At 47.2% G+C, this 17,257-nt stretch overlaps 1 protein-coding gene across 1 annotated transcript in view; it reads right to left on the reverse strand.

The window, feature by feature from the left end:
• PLXNB1 (plexin B1) overlaps positions 1-17,257 on the reverse strand; it is a 149,501-nt gene that overhangs the window by 21,307 nt on the left and 110,937 nt on the right. Inside the window, exons 5-15 of the mRNA XM_040406623.1 lie at positions 15,002-15,130; positions 13,536-13,636; positions 11,037-11,169; positions 10,581-10,737; positions 10,320-10,428; positions 8,303-8,411; positions 7,298-8,203; positions 4,622-4,750; positions 4,219-4,341; positions 457-550; positions 208-374 (exon numbers count right to left, since the gene is read on the reverse strand). Of these exons, the coding sequence (XP_040262557.1) occupies positions 208-374; positions 457-550; positions 4,219-4,341; positions 4,622-4,750; positions 7,298-8,203; positions 8,303-8,411; positions 10,320-10,428; positions 10,581-10,737; positions 11,037-11,169; positions 13,536-13,636; positions 15,002-15,130 (2,157 nt within the window). The remainder of the gene's footprint in view (positions 1-207; positions 375-456; positions 551-4,218; positions 4,342-4,621; positions 4,751-7,297; positions 8,204-8,302; positions 8,412-10,319; positions 10,429-10,580; positions 10,738-11,036; positions 11,170-13,535; positions 13,637-15,001; positions 15,131-17,257) is intronic.

The raw sequence follows: 17,257 nt of genomic DNA on the forward strand, positions 1-17,257 counted from the left end.
TTCCTCATGATGCCTTGCTGAGGTGACCCCAAGTAATCAGTTATATTCTCTGGGGGAAGCTAGGAGCAAGTGATCAATTTGCCTGCAGCGCCACCACAGGGTAAATTGTGCTGGGTCCTCCAGAGCAAGAGACTTCTCTTTGTATTCGCAAGGGATGTATCTACATACATTGAAAAGTGATCTGCAACTTCAAAAACCATAACATACCGAGTGGATAAGAGGTGCAGGACACGTTCCTTCAACCTCTTCCGTGCACGACTCTTGGTACATACAGCTGGGGTGCTCTCCTCCACACCACACACAGTTATACTTGTGGTCGGCGGTCTGGCATCGGCTGCAGTCAGTGTGTCCCACAGAGCAGTTATATAGCGTCACTAAGGAAAGAGGTTCCATTATTGATAATGATGTTCAATGTAGAGCGAAACTAGTGCGGTGGTGTTAATACACTAAACCTACCATGGAGATCCTCGTAACTGTCCACCCGCAGGTCCGGCTCTCTCTGCACATATACCAGGGCGTTGAACTCCGGCTGGGGGGCAGAGTAACTGTACTGCAACAAGAACAGAGGCTGATGGAACAAGGCGGACATTTATACAGCATACTACCCTCATGATGGGTGAGGGGTCTGATAAGTGGAGTTAAAGGTGTTGTCTCAGGAGGACACCTCCTGTACATATGACCTTTTAGGAGTATGGGCACCACAGAGGGGCTTCCCCTGCTCAGGATCCCACTCTGTGAACCAGGCACATACATGTTAGGGTGCATTCACATGTCCGTAAGTGTTTTGGCCGGTCCTATGACAGAAATGCCTATTCTTGTCCACGATTGCAGACAAGAATAGGACATGCTCTATCTTTTTTGCGGGGCAGCGGAATGGAACTACGGAAGCGGACAGCACGCGGTGTGCCACCCGCATCTTTTACGGCCTTATTGAAATGAATGGATCCACACCCATTCCGAATGGATGCGGACCCTGAACTACGGACGAGTGAATGGACCCTTTATTGGAGAATCAAGAATTAATAGCTGCCTGCCAAGTACATGTTTACATGGCTTCTGATGGGGACATTTCAGGAGATGTTATCAGTGGGGTCCGGGCGCTTAGAGATGTAAAATCTAAGTGAAGCCAAAGGGGCACAAGCACTGCCGGGGCCCCTAATATTATCATAGGGACTGTAATGAGGCACAAGCATACCGAACATAAGCCATTTGAATCAAATAAGCTGCACAACAGTAGGGGTGGTGACAACACTGGTGAGGGGGTGGTGCATGACTCTGGTGAGGGGGTGGTGCATGACTCTGGTGAGGGGGTGGTGCATGACTCTGGTGAGGGGGTGGTGCATGACTCTGGTGAGGGGGTGGTGCATGACTCTGGTGAGGGGGTGGTGCATGACTCTGGTGAGGGGGTGGTGCATGACTCTGGTGAGGGGGTGGTGCATGACTCTGGTGAGGGGGTGGTGCATCACTCTGGTGAGGGGGTGGTGCATGACTCTGGTGAGGGGGTGGTGCATGACTCTGGTGAGGGGGTGGTGCATGACTCTGGTGAGGGGGTGGTGCATGACTCTGGTGAGGGGGTGGTGCATGACTCTGGTGAGGGGGTGGTGCATCACTCTGGTCAGTGGGTGGTGCATCACTCTGGTCAGTGGGTGGTGCATCACTCTGGTCAGTGGGTGGTGCATCACTCTGGTCAGTGGGTGGTGCATCACTCTGGTCAGTGGGTGGTGCATCACTCTGGTCAGGGGGTGGTGCATCACTCTGGTCAGTGGGAGGTGCATCACTCTGGTCAGTGGGTGGTGCATCACTCTGGTCAGTGGGTGGTGCATCACTCTGGTCAGGGGGTGGTGCATCACTCTGGTCAGGGGGTGGTGCATCACTCTGGTCAGTGGGAGGTGCATCACTCTGGTCAGGGGGTGGTGCATCACTCTGGTCAGGGGGTGGTGCATCACTCTGGTCAGGGGGTGGTGCATCACTCTGATGAGGGGGTGGTGCATCACTCTGATGAGGGGGTGGTGCATCACTCTGGTCAGTGGGTGAGGGTGTGGTGCATCACTCTGGTCAGGGGGTGGTGCATCACTCTGGTCAGGGGGTGGTGCATCACTCTGGTCAGTGGGTGAGGGGGTGGTGCATCACTCTGGTCAGGGGGTGGTGCATCACTCTGGTCAGTGGGAGGTGCATCACTCTGGTCAGTGGGTGGTGCATCACTCTGGTCAGTGGGTGGTGCATCACTCTGGTCAGTGGGTGGTGCATCACTCTGGTCAGTGGGTGGTGCATCACTCTGGTCAGTGGGTGGTGCATCACTCTGGTCAGTGGGTGGTGCATCACTCTGGTCAGTGGGTGAGGGGGTGGTGCATCACTCTGGTCAGGGGGTGGTGCATCACTCTGGTCAGGGGGTGGTGCATCACTCTGGTCAGGGGGTGGTGCATCACTCTGGTCAGGGGGTGGTGCATCACTCTGGTCAGGGGGTGGTGCATCACTCTGGTCAGGGGGTGGTGCATCACTCTGGTCAGTGGGAGGTGCATCACTCTGGTCAGTGGGTGGTGCATCACTCTGGTCAGGGGGTGGTGCATCACTCTGATGAGGGGGTGGTGCATCACTCTGGTCAGTGGGAGGTGCATCACTCTGGTCAGTGGGAGGTGCATCACTCTGGTCAGTGGGAGGTGCATCACTCTGGTCAGTGGGTGGTGCATCACTCTGGTCAGGGGGTGAGGGTGTGGTGCATCACTCTGGTCAGGGGGTGGTGCATCACTCTGGTCAGGGGGTGGTGCATCACTCTGGTCAGGGGGTGGTGCATCACTCTGGTCAGGGGGTGGTGCATCACTCTGGTCAGGGGGTGGTGCATCACTCTGGTCAGGGGGTGGTGCATCACTCTGGTCAGTGGGTGGTGCATCACTCTGGTCAGTGGGAGGTGCATCACTCTGGTCAGTGGGAGGTGCATCACTCTGGTCAGTGGGTGGTGCATCACTCTGGTCAAGGTGTGGTGCATCAATCTGGTCAGTGGGTGGTGCATCACTCTGGTCAGGGGGTGGTGCATCACTCTGGTCAGGGGGTGGTGCATCACTCTGGTCAGGGGGTGGTGCATCACTCTGGTCAGGGGGTGGTGCATCACTCTGATGAGGGGGTGGTGCATCACTCTGGTCAGTGGGTGAGGGTGTGGTGCATCACTCTGGTCAGGGGGTGGTGCATCACTCTGGTCAGGGGGTGGTGCATCACTCTGGTCAGTGGGTGAGGGGGTGGTGCATCACTCTGGTCAGGGGGTGGTGCATCACTCTGGTCAGTGGGAGGTGCATCACTCTGGTCAGTGGGTGGTGCATCACTCTGGTCAGTGGGTGGTGCATCACTCTGGTCAGGGGGTGGTGCATCACTCTGGTCAGGGGGTGGTGCATCACTCTGGTCAGGGGGTGGTGCATCACTCTGGTCAGGGGGTGGTGCATCACTCTGGTCAGTGGGTGAGGGGGTGGTGCATCACTCTGGTCAGGGGGTGGTGCATCACTCTGGTTAGGGGGTGGTGCATCACTCTGGTCAGGGGGTGGTGCATCACTCTGGTCAGTGGGTGAGGGGGTGGTGCATCACTCTGGTCAGGGGGTGGTGCATCACTCTGGTCAGTGGGAGGTGCATCACTCTGGTCAGTGGGTGGTGCATCACTCTGGTCAGTGGGTGGTGCATCACTCTGGTCAGTGGGTGGTGCATCACTCTGGTCAGTGGGTGAGGGGGTGGTGCATCACTCTGGTCAGTGGGTGAGGGGGTGGTGCATCACTCTGGTGAGGGGGTGGTGCATCACTCTGGTGAGGGGGTGGTGCATCACTCTGGTCAGGGGGTGGTGCATCACTCTGGTCAGGGGGTGGTGCATCACTCTGGTGAGGGGGTGGTGCCGACACTAGTAGAGTATGGCAGCATGACACTAGTATATGGGGTTACGACATAACACTAATGAGGGGTGACAACACAATAATAGTAGGGATGGTGACACAACACTAGTGAGGGGGTGGCAAAATTACAATAGTAGGGGGTGGGGATGCAACACGACACTAGAGGGAGGTGGCGAGGCGACGCGATGCTAGTGGGGGTGGCGACACGACACTGGTGAGCGGAGGCAACTTCCTGTCATCTAGTAATTTTCTAGCAGCTTGGCTCATAGACCCTCACTAATGACATCTTCTGACAAATCTCAAAGCGCATTGTAACGGAGGTGGTAGTTGTCACCGTTTTTACATTTCTTACTTGGTGTAGTTGACATGTGATGTAGTAACTGGACGAGTCCATAGCATCCATCTCCACAAAGGCATCTGTTATCAGTGTCCTGCCCTCCAGAATTAGGACACACTCATAGTCCCACTGGGAATCCTTTATAAGAACATAGGAGAGGGGAAAGGGGTCAAAAAAATGCATTACCCTAAAATAATATTTTAAATAATTTTTTCTTCTAAATTTTCCCAAGGGCACGAATACATGTGCAGCTTTCTTTTACCCACCCCAAGCTCCTGTCAGCATAGTATCTGGGCATGACCACCTGAAAAGACCCACACGCTGCACACGGCCCAAGCATCCATACAAAGGCGTTATGAGCCAGAGTGTTAGTTGTCAGGAGGTTGGGATTACCTGGTTGTCAGGATGTTGGGATTACCTGGTAATGGTGGAAGTTTTTTCCAAGTAATGTTATTTTACGCTCTACGTTCACTGGTAGTAAAGAGGGGCTCTGAATACTGTGCACACAGGGACAAGTTTCTGGACCCCAGAAGAGTTCCTCTTTATTCTGTAAAGAAAAAAAATGATATTTGCTTTTTGAAAAATAATGTGGGTTTGAGTATGTGAACATTAAAAATCAGATGTGAACCTTGACCAGGTGCCAAAATGTAAAACCTAGTGCAGCATAGTGCACCAATACCTACAGCCAAAGAGAAGTCTAACCTCCACCAACTGTGGGAGGAGGGGGGGGGGGGGGGTCAAAGGACACCAAAGACTGAATCCCTCCACCCATTTAAAGGGCATCTGTCAGCAGTTTTGTACCTATGACACTGGCTGACCTGTTACATGTGCGCTTGGCAGCTGAAGGCATCTGTGTTGGTCCCATGTTCATATGTGTCCGCACTGCTGAGAAAAATTATGCTTTAATATATGCAAATAAGCCGCTAGGAACAATGGGGGCGTTGCCATTACACCTACAGGCTCTGCTCTCTCTGCAACTGCCGCGCCCTCTGCACTTTGATTGACAGGACCAGGCAGGGTAAACGTGATCAGTTCACATCTGATCCAGTCAATGAAAGTAGAGAGGACACAGCAGTTACAGAGAAAGCTGAGCCTCTAGGTGTAATGGTAACGCCCCCGTTGCTCTTAGAGGCTCATTTGCATATATTAAAATAAAAAATTTCTCAGCAATGCGGGAATATATCAACATGGGACCAACACAGATGTCTTCAGCTGCCAAGTGCACATGTAACAACAGGTCAGCCGGTGTCATAGGTACAAATCTGCTGACAGATGCCCTTTAAGCCTTGCACTAGGCATAACTTGGGATGTTGCCACCTTTAAACTTTATACCAATTTAGATCCAACATAATTTGCTGATTTATTTATAAACTTATCTGTATAGTGGTCAAAGTTGCATGTTTCTGATACAGAGCTCCATGGAATTAAAGGATACGTTTTAGTCTACCTGCAGCCGCCACTAGAGGGAGCTTATGAGCTTACTGCATACTGTGTTATTCTATAGGTGAATCTAGAGCCCTCTAGTGGTGGCTGCAAGCAGATGAAACTTTGATTTTAGACTGTGCTGTGGATTTGGAACTCTCATTAGAAAAATTGGTCTCCAACAGCAATAAAGGTATATCATGAAATGAATCAGCCCTAGGCCATAAAAGAGTTTCTGATGTCACATTTTTAACCATTTTCTCGTTTAACAGGGTCTCTGGAATCAACCTAAAAGAAACTGTCCTTGAACACAGTGTCTTGTCTGAGACATGGCAGCTCTGTGCCAGCTGGCTCCACTTTCAAAAGGAGGTTTTCACAGCAGTGGGATGTGCATGCCAGAGAGATCTCAAATAATGTGTCCCGGCTCATAATTGTCCTCAGCGCGAGCCAGCTGGCTTCCCTGCAAAGCCCTCAATACGTTAACAATTCTTCACAGAGGCGCTGCCAAGCTGGAGACCGGGCATGGTACGCCGCGCCATTATCAATTAAACACAAGATCCTTCACAAAACTGAACTTTTTACCAATTTCGATCTATAAATCTCAAGTTCCCAAACCTCATGTTCACAGAGGCGGACGCTCTGGTCAATTTTATGGCAGCCTTGATCTTCAGGAACTTTGATTAAAATCTGAACATTTAAAAAGGCTCTTAAAAAAAAAAAAGCAGGTACCAGCTCTCCTCAAAGGAGGGAACGTTCCAGGAATCTTAATCCTGTAGACAGAATGACCTGAATCTCCTACGTTCTCTTGTTAACAGACGAGCCCTTTTTATTAGAAAGATCTAATCATCTGCGATCAGTGGGGAAAAGCTGGGAGTAAGTGTTCCATTTCCCAACAGCACCACCACAGGTGAAATGAAGTATTACAGTATTAGGTCTGTTGAAATGAGTGAGGTGCGTAATGCAATGTATACATTTTTTTTATCACCTTTTTTTTACACAATAAAAGCACACAGAGCTATGGGGACAGGATATTGCGGATGTGCTACCTGCCATCTAGCAACCCATGTCCTCAGCTCTATACCCAAAATCCTGGTGACAGGTTCCCTTCAAAACAAGTTGTGGAGCTCTGTGAGCACCTAAGCCTCTTCCTAGGCCAGTGCCGTCATATTCATCCGTGGCCTATGTGCAGCTCAGCCCTATTCAAGTAAATGCAGCCTAGCTGCAACACCAAGCACGGCCACTATACAATGTACGGCGCTGTTCTTGGTAAGCTGCCCTAGATCCCATCTCTTTTATCTCTCTTTTATCTCTCTCTTCATTAATTATGATCCGATCAGTTAATTATAAAATAAAAAAAGGACTGGTGGAAACTTTGTTTTTTTTTATACTATTGTATGCATTTTGCCCCATACAATAAACTGAAGGCTGCATACATTAAATTATTGAAAATGTTCCCTACAAATCTACAGTTTGCCATGAAAGTCAGGAAAAAAGTTACGTTCGACCAATATGAGGGGAGGGGGCAAAAAATTTAGCTGTTTTTAAGGACAAAATCACTGAGGGGTGAGAATTACGTACCTAGTATATTTGATACATAAACTGAATATCTAGAATAAAAATGTGAAGCTTTCGGGACATTTTCTTTCCAATTTAATGCAATCCGGATTCTTACCAATTCTATAACGCCCGGATCGTCGAACTGATAATCCAAGTCTGGTTCGATTATTGTAGGAAAATGAGGCGATGTTCCCTCAACGTCCCCGTCGCCAGAGAGGATAGTGGAAGCGGAGAAGGAGGACGTGTCATTTTCCACGTTGGCGGAGTCCACCCAGTCATCTGCTTCAGTATGGTCCAAGCTTTCTTTACCTCGCTCTTCCATAACGATCGTCGGTGGCTCTTCAGTGTCTGCAATTTCAGTTTCTAGATCATCCGGAAAGTCGGGTAAAGAAGGAAGAGTGAGCGTTTGGTCAGTGGTTGGAAGAGGAGGGACGGCAGACGTGGACTCCTCTGGTGGTGGTAGAAGGGTGGTAGGCACCCAAGTCATCTCACTCTCGTTAGCCAATGTAGTAGGTGCCTGGATTAATGGGGGCACGGTAGTATCCGGAACTGTGGTTGGGCTCTCGGTTGTCCAAACTTCTTCTGTCATATCAATGTCATCAGTGACAGAGAAGGTAGTAGCATCTGTGACAGCTGGAGATGTGACAATATCTACGGGCACAGTGGTTGGCAACGTGGTGGGGACATTGGTTGGCTCTTCTGTTGGAGGTTGAGTTGTTATTTCTGGAGTAGGTTCCTCAGTAGTGGGTTCAAAGGTGGTCGGCTCAGGCTCAGGTGTGGTGGTAACTTCTGGTGTAGTCACCACGGTTGTGACAATGGGGGTGGTCGGTACAGTGGTAGGGACTGGTGTAGGGGTGGTCTCTGTGACAGTAGGTGTTGTGGTGGCGGGAGTCGTGGTGGTAGTTGTCTCAGGAATAGGAATAGGGGTTGTTGTCAAAAAGATTGTGGTAGGAACAACTATGGATGTTGGTACTGGTACAAAAATGGGAGTTGGAGATGGTTCGGGCACAGGAAACTGAGCCTGGAAATGGAGAGAAACACACAGTATAATAAGAGACAAATGGAGCCACAGAAATAGATCTGACTCATCCGACAGACAGACAGTCAGACAGGCACTTACCAACTTATTGTAAATAATTGTCCCTTCTTCACATGTGGCTTTATGGGTGCAGACATGTTGGTGAATGCACCAGTTACACCCCCATTCACTACTCGCACATCCACGGCACCTGAAATGATTTACACAAAGAAAACAAACATTACAAATCTCGCATAATTGTATCTATTTCTTTTAAATTTATTTATCTATCTAGTATCTATCTATCTGTCTATCTCTCTCATATCTATCTATCTCATATTTATCTACAGTCAGCTCCATAAATATTGGGACATCGACACAATTCTAACATTTTCGGCTCTATACACCACCACAATGGATTTGAACAGAAACGGACAAGATGTGCTTTACCTGCAGACTGTCAGCTTTAATTTGAGGGGATTTACATCCAAATCAGGTGAACGGTGCAGGAATTACAGCAGTTTGCATATGTGCCTCCCACTTGTTAAGGGACCAAAAGTAATTGGACAGAATAATAATCATAAATCAAACTTTCACTTTTTAATACTTGGTTGCAAATCCTTTGCAGTCAATTACAGCCTGAAGTCTGGAACGCATAGACATCACCAGACGCTGGGTTTCATCCCTGGTGATGCTCTGCCAGGCCTCTACTGCAACTGCCTTCAGTTCCTGCTTGTTCTTGGGGCATTTTCCCTTCAGTTTTGTGTTCAGCAAGTGAAATACATGCTCAGTCGGATTCAGGTCCGGTGATTGACTCGGCCATTGCAGAACTTTCCACTTCTTTCCCTTAAAAAACTCTTTGGTTGCTTTTGCGGTATGCTTTGGGTCATTGTCCATCTGCACTGTGAAGCGCCGTCCAATGAGTTCTGAAGCATTTGGCTGAATAGGAGCAGATAATATTGCCCGAAACACTTCAGAATTCATTCTGCTGCTTTTGTCAGCAGTCACATCATCAATAAACACAAGAGAACCAGTTCCATTGGCAGCCATACATGCCCACGCCATGACACTACCACCACCATGCTTCACTGATGAGGTGGTATGCTTAGGATCATGAGCAGTTCCTTTCCTTCTCCATACTCTTCTCTTCCCATCACTCTGGTACAAGTTGGTCTTGGGCTCATCTGTCCATAGGATGTTGTTCCAGAACTGTGAAGGCTTTTTTAGATGTCGTTTGGCAAACTCTAATCTGGCCTTCCTGTTTTTGAGGCTCACCAATGGTTTCCATCTTGTGGTGAACCCTCTGTATTCGCTCTGGTGAAGTCTTCTCTTGATTGTTGACTTTGACACACATACACCTACCTCCTGGAGAGTGTTCTTGATCTGGCCAACTGTTGTGAAGGGCGTTTTCTTCACCAGGGAAAGAATTCTTCGGTCATCCACCACAGTTGTTTTCCGTGGTCTTCCGGGTCTTTTGGTGTCGCTGAGCTCACCGGTGCGTTCCTTCTTTTTAAGAATGTTCCAAACAGTTGTTTTGGCCGCGCCTAATGTTTTTGCCATCTCTCTGATGGGTTTGTTGTGTTTTTTCAGCCTAATGATGGCTTGCTTCACTGATAGTGACAGCTCTTTGGATCTCATCTTGAGAGTTGACAGCAACAGATTCCAAATGCAAATAGCAGACTGGAAATGAACTCTGGACCTTTTATCTGCTCATTGTAATTGGGATAATGAGGGAATAACACACACCTGGCCATGGAACAGCTGAGAAGCCAATTGTCCCATTACTTATGGTCCCTTAACAAGTGGGAGGCACATATGCAAACTGTTGTAATTCCTGCACCGTTCACCTGATTTGGATGTAAATACCCTCAAATTAAAGCTGACAGTCTGCAGGTAAAGCACATCTTGTTCGTTTCATTTCAAATCCATTGTGGTGGTGTATAGAGCCAAACATGTTAGAATTGTGTTGACGTCCCAATATTTATGGACCTGGCTGTATCTAGTATCTATCTATCTATCTATTTAGCTTGCACTCTACTTAAGTGCCTTCCTTCATATTGGGAAGATTGCACTATACGTGGAATCAGTGATGTATTACACAGCGGAATTTCATACTCACGGGGCACTTTTGTAGAGTTGGGCCACCGCTGTACAGTCGTAAAAGATGAAGTCCACAGTGGTAATGGTCACTGCCCCAAACTGAAGCTGTAGTCTGACCCGCACATGATCTGCAAGAAAATCACAGAGTAGTAAATGATAAAATCCTGCTTCTAAAGTGCATTACACAGTAGGGGTAACAACAGAGCGCAGGCGAAAGCATCTTCTGCCCCCGTCCTTATAAATAGTCTAAGATCCAGCAAACCTAGAAGATCCTACTGACCTGTTCCTGCTTTGATCACAGGGGCTTTGCTGGGGTCAGGAGATGGGCACATGACTCCGAATTCTGTCCTGACTGCCCGGCTCTCGAAATCTTCAAAAAAACAGGAGTAGGATTCTTCTTGATACAGAGAAGGTAGGTCAGGGATGGAAAGGAAGATCTGCGAGTACAAACAAGACGGACAAAGTTAACAAAACCCTTGACATTGAGCAAGATGTGCCCAAGAAGGATGTGAGACAAATGGGTGACCGTTGTCGTCTATCTGGTCTGCGCGACAACCTCCATCTTGCACCCAATACCAAAGATGTAGCTTGGTCTTCCTTCACCTGGGGCAAAAGATTCAGGTTGCTGCCTTTGCCCTGTATCTAAATACCTTGGCCAAAGGTAGAGTGGCCTCCAGGAGCCCATGCCACCCACCATCTTCCAGGCCCCTTGCGATGGCCTTGCCGACATACTCACGTTTCTCTTCTCCTCTTTGCTGATATTTGCTGGGCTCAGCGATTGCACGGTCAGGCAACGCTGATTCTCATCGTGAGCCCAAAGCCACTGGTTCTTCTCTCCTGAACGCAGACATTCATGCCTCCGGCTACATCTGTGGGCAAGTAAACAGGCAGGAGGGAATCAGAGGTTGACACCTGCCCCTTCCACCCGCAGAGAGGGGTTTTGTGGATGACGCCCTCTCTGAGCTGTCAAGTCCCTATGACTAGCCTAAAATAAGTGAAACTCACCTCCTTGTATAGAAATCCCTGTCCATAAACCCTCTTACTGCATAGGATTGTCTGAATGGCCAGCGTCCAATACCCTGTAGTGGCCATGGCCTCAACAGTTGATCGCTAAGGGTTTAAGAAGCTGGACTAGGATCGGCGCTGGGCCGTAAGGTGTCATCTGACCAATCTGACAATGGGGAAGGCCATATGTCACATGTATTTTACCGCTTCCTTCAGAAATGACATACATGACAGTCTCTTTCTAACAAAGCTAGAGCCAGCCTTGTACCTCGTATAGATCCAGAGATTTTGCCATTCATTGCTCTGCTAGATTTATATCAGGCTGGCAGCTCGGGGGACGTGCCCTGTCTGCTGCAGCTCAGGGGGTGCGTCCTTTCTGCTGCAGCTCAGGGGGTGCGTCCTTTCTGCTGCAGCTCAGGGGGTGCGTCCTTTCTGCTGCAGCTCTCTCCCTATCACAGCTCAGGAGGCAGCTGAAGGATGGGACTGAGCATGTTCGTCCGCCTCAGCGAGGTGGATGAAGAAGTAAGAAAAATACAAACAGCAGGTGGCGCTAAAAAGATACATTTTATTGAATAATATTTATTGAATGATTTTTAATTCCATTCAATTACAAACGTATTCATATCCAGGTGCTGGGTTGAAAACTGCTGAATATTTTTTGTAGGACAACTCCTTTTTTAAGGTCATATAATGGGCTCCATTGCGCCCACTGGTTCACATTGGCCAGCGGAGTCCTCTCAGTTTTCCAGGGGTCCAGCTACCCCCTAACACTGCTTCCCGCTGTTCCCACACAAGTGAATGGGAGCGCACTGCGCATGCGCGGCCCCCGCTCCCATTCATTTCTATGGGGCCAACGGAAATAGCGTTCCAGCGCTCGGCTATTTTCGGCGGCCCTATAGAAATGAATGGAGGGCAGAGGTGGGACCTGCACCTATCAGACAATGGGGGCATATCCTAGCGATATGCCCCCATTGTCTGTGATGGGAATATCCCTTTACAGGGGTTGTCCCAAGAGAGAAACCTATCACCTATCCACAGGACAGGGGATACGTTTCTCATTGGTGGGGGGTAATACTACTGGTTCCCCCACTAATCACATGAATGGGGGTCCCAAGTTCCCTGAACGAACCGCTGCTTCAGTCCATCCTCTAGGGGACTGTCAGAAAAAAAAAATGCAGTTTCCCCTATCAATCTGCACTCAGTACCCCATAATGAGAAAGTAAACACAGATTTTTAGAATTTTTTTACAAACTTATTAAAAAGGAAAAGCTAAAACTTCACATGGACATAAGAATTCAGACCTTTTCCTATGACACTTGACATTTCGTTCTGTGGCCTCACATTTCTCTTGATCATATTTGAGCTGTTTCAACACCTCGATGGAGTCACCTGTGGTCAATTGGATGTGATTTGGAAAGACACAGCCCTGTCTATATAATGTCTCACAGCAGAAAATGCATATCAGAGCAAAAACCAAGCCACGAGGAGGAAAGAACAGCCTGTAGAGCTCAGAGACAGGATTGTGTGGAGGCACAGATCTGGAGAAGGAGACAAAAACCATTTCTGCTGCACTGAAAGTTCCCAAGACCACATTGGCCTCCTTAATTTCTAAATGGAAGAAGTATAGACCAACCAAGGCTCTTCCTGGTGCTGGCCGCCCCACAAAACTAAGTAATCAGAGGAGAAGGGCCTTGGTAAGAGAGGTGACCAAGAACCCCATGGTCACTCTGGTTGAGCTCCAAAAATCTTGTGTGGAAGAAGGGAGAACATTCCAGAAAGTCGACCATCACTGCAGCCACCACCAATCTGGAGCTTTATGGCAGAGTGACTTGACAGAGCTAGAGAGGACCTGAAGAGAAGAATGGAAGAACATCCTCAAATCCAGGTGTGCAAACCTTGTGGCATCATCTCCAAGAAGACTAGAGGCCGTGATCACTGCCAAAAGGGCTTCAACTACGTCCTGAGTAAAGGGTGTGAACACTTACCGTATGTCAATGCAAGATTTTAGTTTTTCCTTTTTTAATAAATCAGCCCAGATTTCTAACATTCTGTCCTCACTTTCTCATTATGGGATGTTGGTTGCAGAATGATGGGGAAACTGGACTTGTTTTTTATTTCAGGATAACAAAATGTGAAAAAAAGTGAACGGGTCTGAAGACTTTTCAAATGCTTCCTAAATGGATAACGAAGCCAAATGCACAAATCTTTTGCTCTATGACATGACACTTACTTTCCATGGAGAACGCACCAACCACAGTAAGGATCTCCGGCACGAAGGCAAGATGTGCAGTCTGGATGTTGGGAACATTCAGAAAGTGGCAACTTTGTAATCTGAGGAGGACACAAATAGCAGAATATCCTTAGCAATGAGAACAGTGGAACATATAAAAGCGCATATATAATACTTTATACTATAAGTGTATAATAAACCTTATACAGTGAAAATCTACACCCTAAATGTCACCTTACTGTGACCGTCATCTGCAAACTAATATTATGTATGAAGATGATAAAGAAATAAAAATGCTTCCTGTAAAGAGTCATATCAGTGTCCAAAACATTCAGCAGTATGCAAAATAGTCGTAAAACACATTCATCTTGGACTGTAAGACCAGTAAATGGCTTCAGACAGTGACAAGCACTTTGAAGGAACAGTTCCTTGTCTGCTCAGCAGATGGCGCCAAAGAGCAAAGAAGAAAGCTCCTCCCATTATAGCGAGACTGTAAAATTTGTGCTGCATTCTGAGGCATGATGGGAGGAGCTACGTTCACAATAGAAGATTTGTATTTAGAAAAACTTTTTAGTAAAAATGACTTTACATTGTAACTCTCTAAAGAGTCTCGTCCGTTGAGTTACTTTAAGAGTCGCTAACTTTTCAAAAAACTTTTAATATGCCACAGAGACATGTTCGGTGATCGGTGGGGGTCTGAGTGCTGAGCCACCCACGGTCCATAGAATGAGGGAAGAGAATTGCGCGGATGTCGCGCTCTCTCTCCTCACTACAGATGACGGAATACAGGCGGGCCCATAGACTTTCATGTAGCCTGTCTTGTGCAGTGAGGAGAAAAAGCATGATACGCGTGCACTTCTCTTCCCTTATTCTAGAGATCGTTGTGAATGTCAGAACTCATACCCCACCGATCAAAACTTTTTGAAAACTTAGTGATGCCTTAAAGGCGATGTACACGTTCAGGGGCATTTTTATAATGATTAGATGTTACTAATTTTCGGTTAAAAAATAATTTTTTCAATTGGTCTTTATTAAAAATGTTCAGCCGTTTCTTAGCTACAAGGGTTAAAAAGCAGTCTGTTTGCAAGCAGTCACAATGTTTTCTATTTTCTCTGAATCCGGTCATCTGATGGCTCATAAACACCTATTTAAGCCATATTCTTATCCGTTTGATAAGAATTGAGCTAAAATGACTGTTCATGAGGTCAGGACATAAGAGATATGAGCTACACATGAGCTGTCAGTTGACAGGATTCAATGAAAATAGACTGTGACCACTTGCAAACAGACAGATTTTTTTAAACCCTGTATCTTACAAACGGCTGAACATTTTTAATAAAGACCGATTGAAAAAATTATTTTTAGGCCAAAATGAGTAAAATGCAATCATAAAAAAATGCCCCCAAAGGCGTCCATAACCTTTAACTCTTTCTCCAAGCCATGTAATGGTTACATCTCTCCCTTACCGTGGAATGAGTCATGATGTACAGATTTTTTTCTGGCTGATCAAACAGCAGGTCAGCAGAAACGGCAGTGTTGGACTGTGTGGGCACACTGGCATACAGCCGGGCATCATTGTTACCTCCCAGGTAGACCTGAAGATGGAAAATCACAATGTCAGTACTGTCTACGCCTAACAAAGGAGATTTCTCATGTATCACCAATGATAAATAAGGCAGTGATCTTAATCTGAAAATAAGAAAACAGAGTATGAAATGAGTGCAAAGGAAAAATGTGGGCATTCTTGATCAAAAATACTCTTGTCGTTTTGTGTATACAGCTCCTATGAAAACTGTGTAGTCTGATCCTGCATGATTCCTACAGAAGAGTCATAAATATTCAGCAGATCTGCAGCCGCCACTAGGGGGAGCTCCCTGCAGACAGATTTATGCAGCTCCTATTGAACTTAATAGGGATTCGATATGCAGTAAGCTGCCCCTAGTGCCCTATGATTTTGTGTAAACCCCCCCTTTATTAGCCCAGATCCAAATATCACAAAAATAAAGGCTGGCAATTCTATGAAGAGATCTATCCATACGTATCCATGTCATTCAAGGAAGGGTGCCCAGGATTTAATATTGGCACCGTATGATATTCCTGGAGCTGCTTTACTTGGTTGTTGCTAGGGAGAAATCTCATTTTGCAAGCAGCGGTCCTCAGTGTGGAAGCTTGTGACACACTGGAGTTTATTAGACAAGCAATCTGAAGTCTGAGCATTGTGTAGAGACATAATGTCACCTTCTGGAGTCATTTCTCAGCTATCTGCTCTTTCAGATCCTAATACCGTCCCTGACCAATCCATCATACGGTAGCAACAAGGTTGTTCCGAGCGGCTGGTCAGGTTTACTCGACCTTGAGCAGGACCTTCAATCCCGCACTTCACCACTAGGTGGCAGTGGAGAACCAACATTGGAAAACATAAAAAAAGGCAACAATGTTTTATAAAGTTCGGGCACGTAATTCGTAAACTGGCGAGGCGACTGTGCTATGAATTGGAAAGTGCTCGGGAGCCATACCAATTAACTCATAACCCGAGAGTGCTGTCCTACACAACTCTCTATTGTATATGTCATTGAAAGGATAAAGGGACTGGGCCACAGCGACGCCATTTACATTATATACACCGACGCTGTACATGTATGCGATCACCAAAGCCAGACGGGAGGCGTTTTATTAGATAATGTGATTGGAAGAAAGCGGCCGCGCTCAAATCACCTACAGGCTTCCAGGTTTCCGCAAAGAATCAACATAAAGGAGAGGCGGCTACTTTGCTGAAACCGCATTGACGCATGCGGCAAATTAGTGAAGGCGGACAAAATATCATCTACATTTGGATAAGATCTCACGTCACAGCCTTTGGTTTCATATAGTTATATTCCTGGAGGCCAACTTTCTACTGATATCCAAGTAGGGAGAGAATTTGTGCTGCGGCACCCAATTGTGCATTTAAGTCATTGTTTTTGGTACCTCAGGGGCGGGGCTTCTATAAATTTGCATGATAGGGGCGTTTCTAGGGTGTTGACATTGATATTGGGCTGGGCTTAAAATGCCACAAGGGATAGGTTTAAGATGGTGCTCGGCCCTTCAATTCCAGGATTGGGGAGGAGTAAAGGGGGGGAATAGTTCTCACGAAACAGCATGACCCCCATCCTGGGACAGGACAACTCTGCTTTCTTGCTATGGGGTCCTTATCTCTGTACATTTCTGTACCTAAGGACAGCTGGATGCATGTTAGGACTCGGACTAGGTAGCTCAGGCTCGGCAGAAGAAATTTCCGTAAATTAAATATTACTTTGTATTAATTCATGAACCCAAGATGGAAATATTCTGTCCTGTCAAAGAAGACAAAATCCTTTCCAACATGACCCATTTATGCTCTATACTAAGGACCGGGACGGAAATAATTTTTAGACATTTGCTTTATGTAGTGGCAGACTTTGCCACCATGCACAGCAAGCAAATGCTTGGGGCCCACTGCTGGCAACAAGTTGACTAAATGACTAAAGGGCGGACTCATGCATCCCCATGGTTACGGACTACAAACAAACCCTGTGTAGTCTGATCCTGCATACCATAAAAAATTCTGGTGATCTGCAGCTAACACTAGGGGGAGCTCACTGCAGACAGATTTATGTAGCTCCTATTGACCTTAATAAATGGGGATTCTACACATGCACTAAGCTGCCCCTAGTGCACTATGCTGCGTAGGGGCTCAGGCAGGG

This window comes from Bufo bufo, chromosome 9, assembly GCF_905171765.1.
Source record: "Bufo bufo chromosome 9, aBufBuf1.1, whole genome shotgun sequence".
Classification (NCBI taxonomy): domain Eukaryota; kingdom Metazoa; phylum Chordata; class Amphibia; order Anura; family Bufonidae; genus Bufo; species Bufo bufo.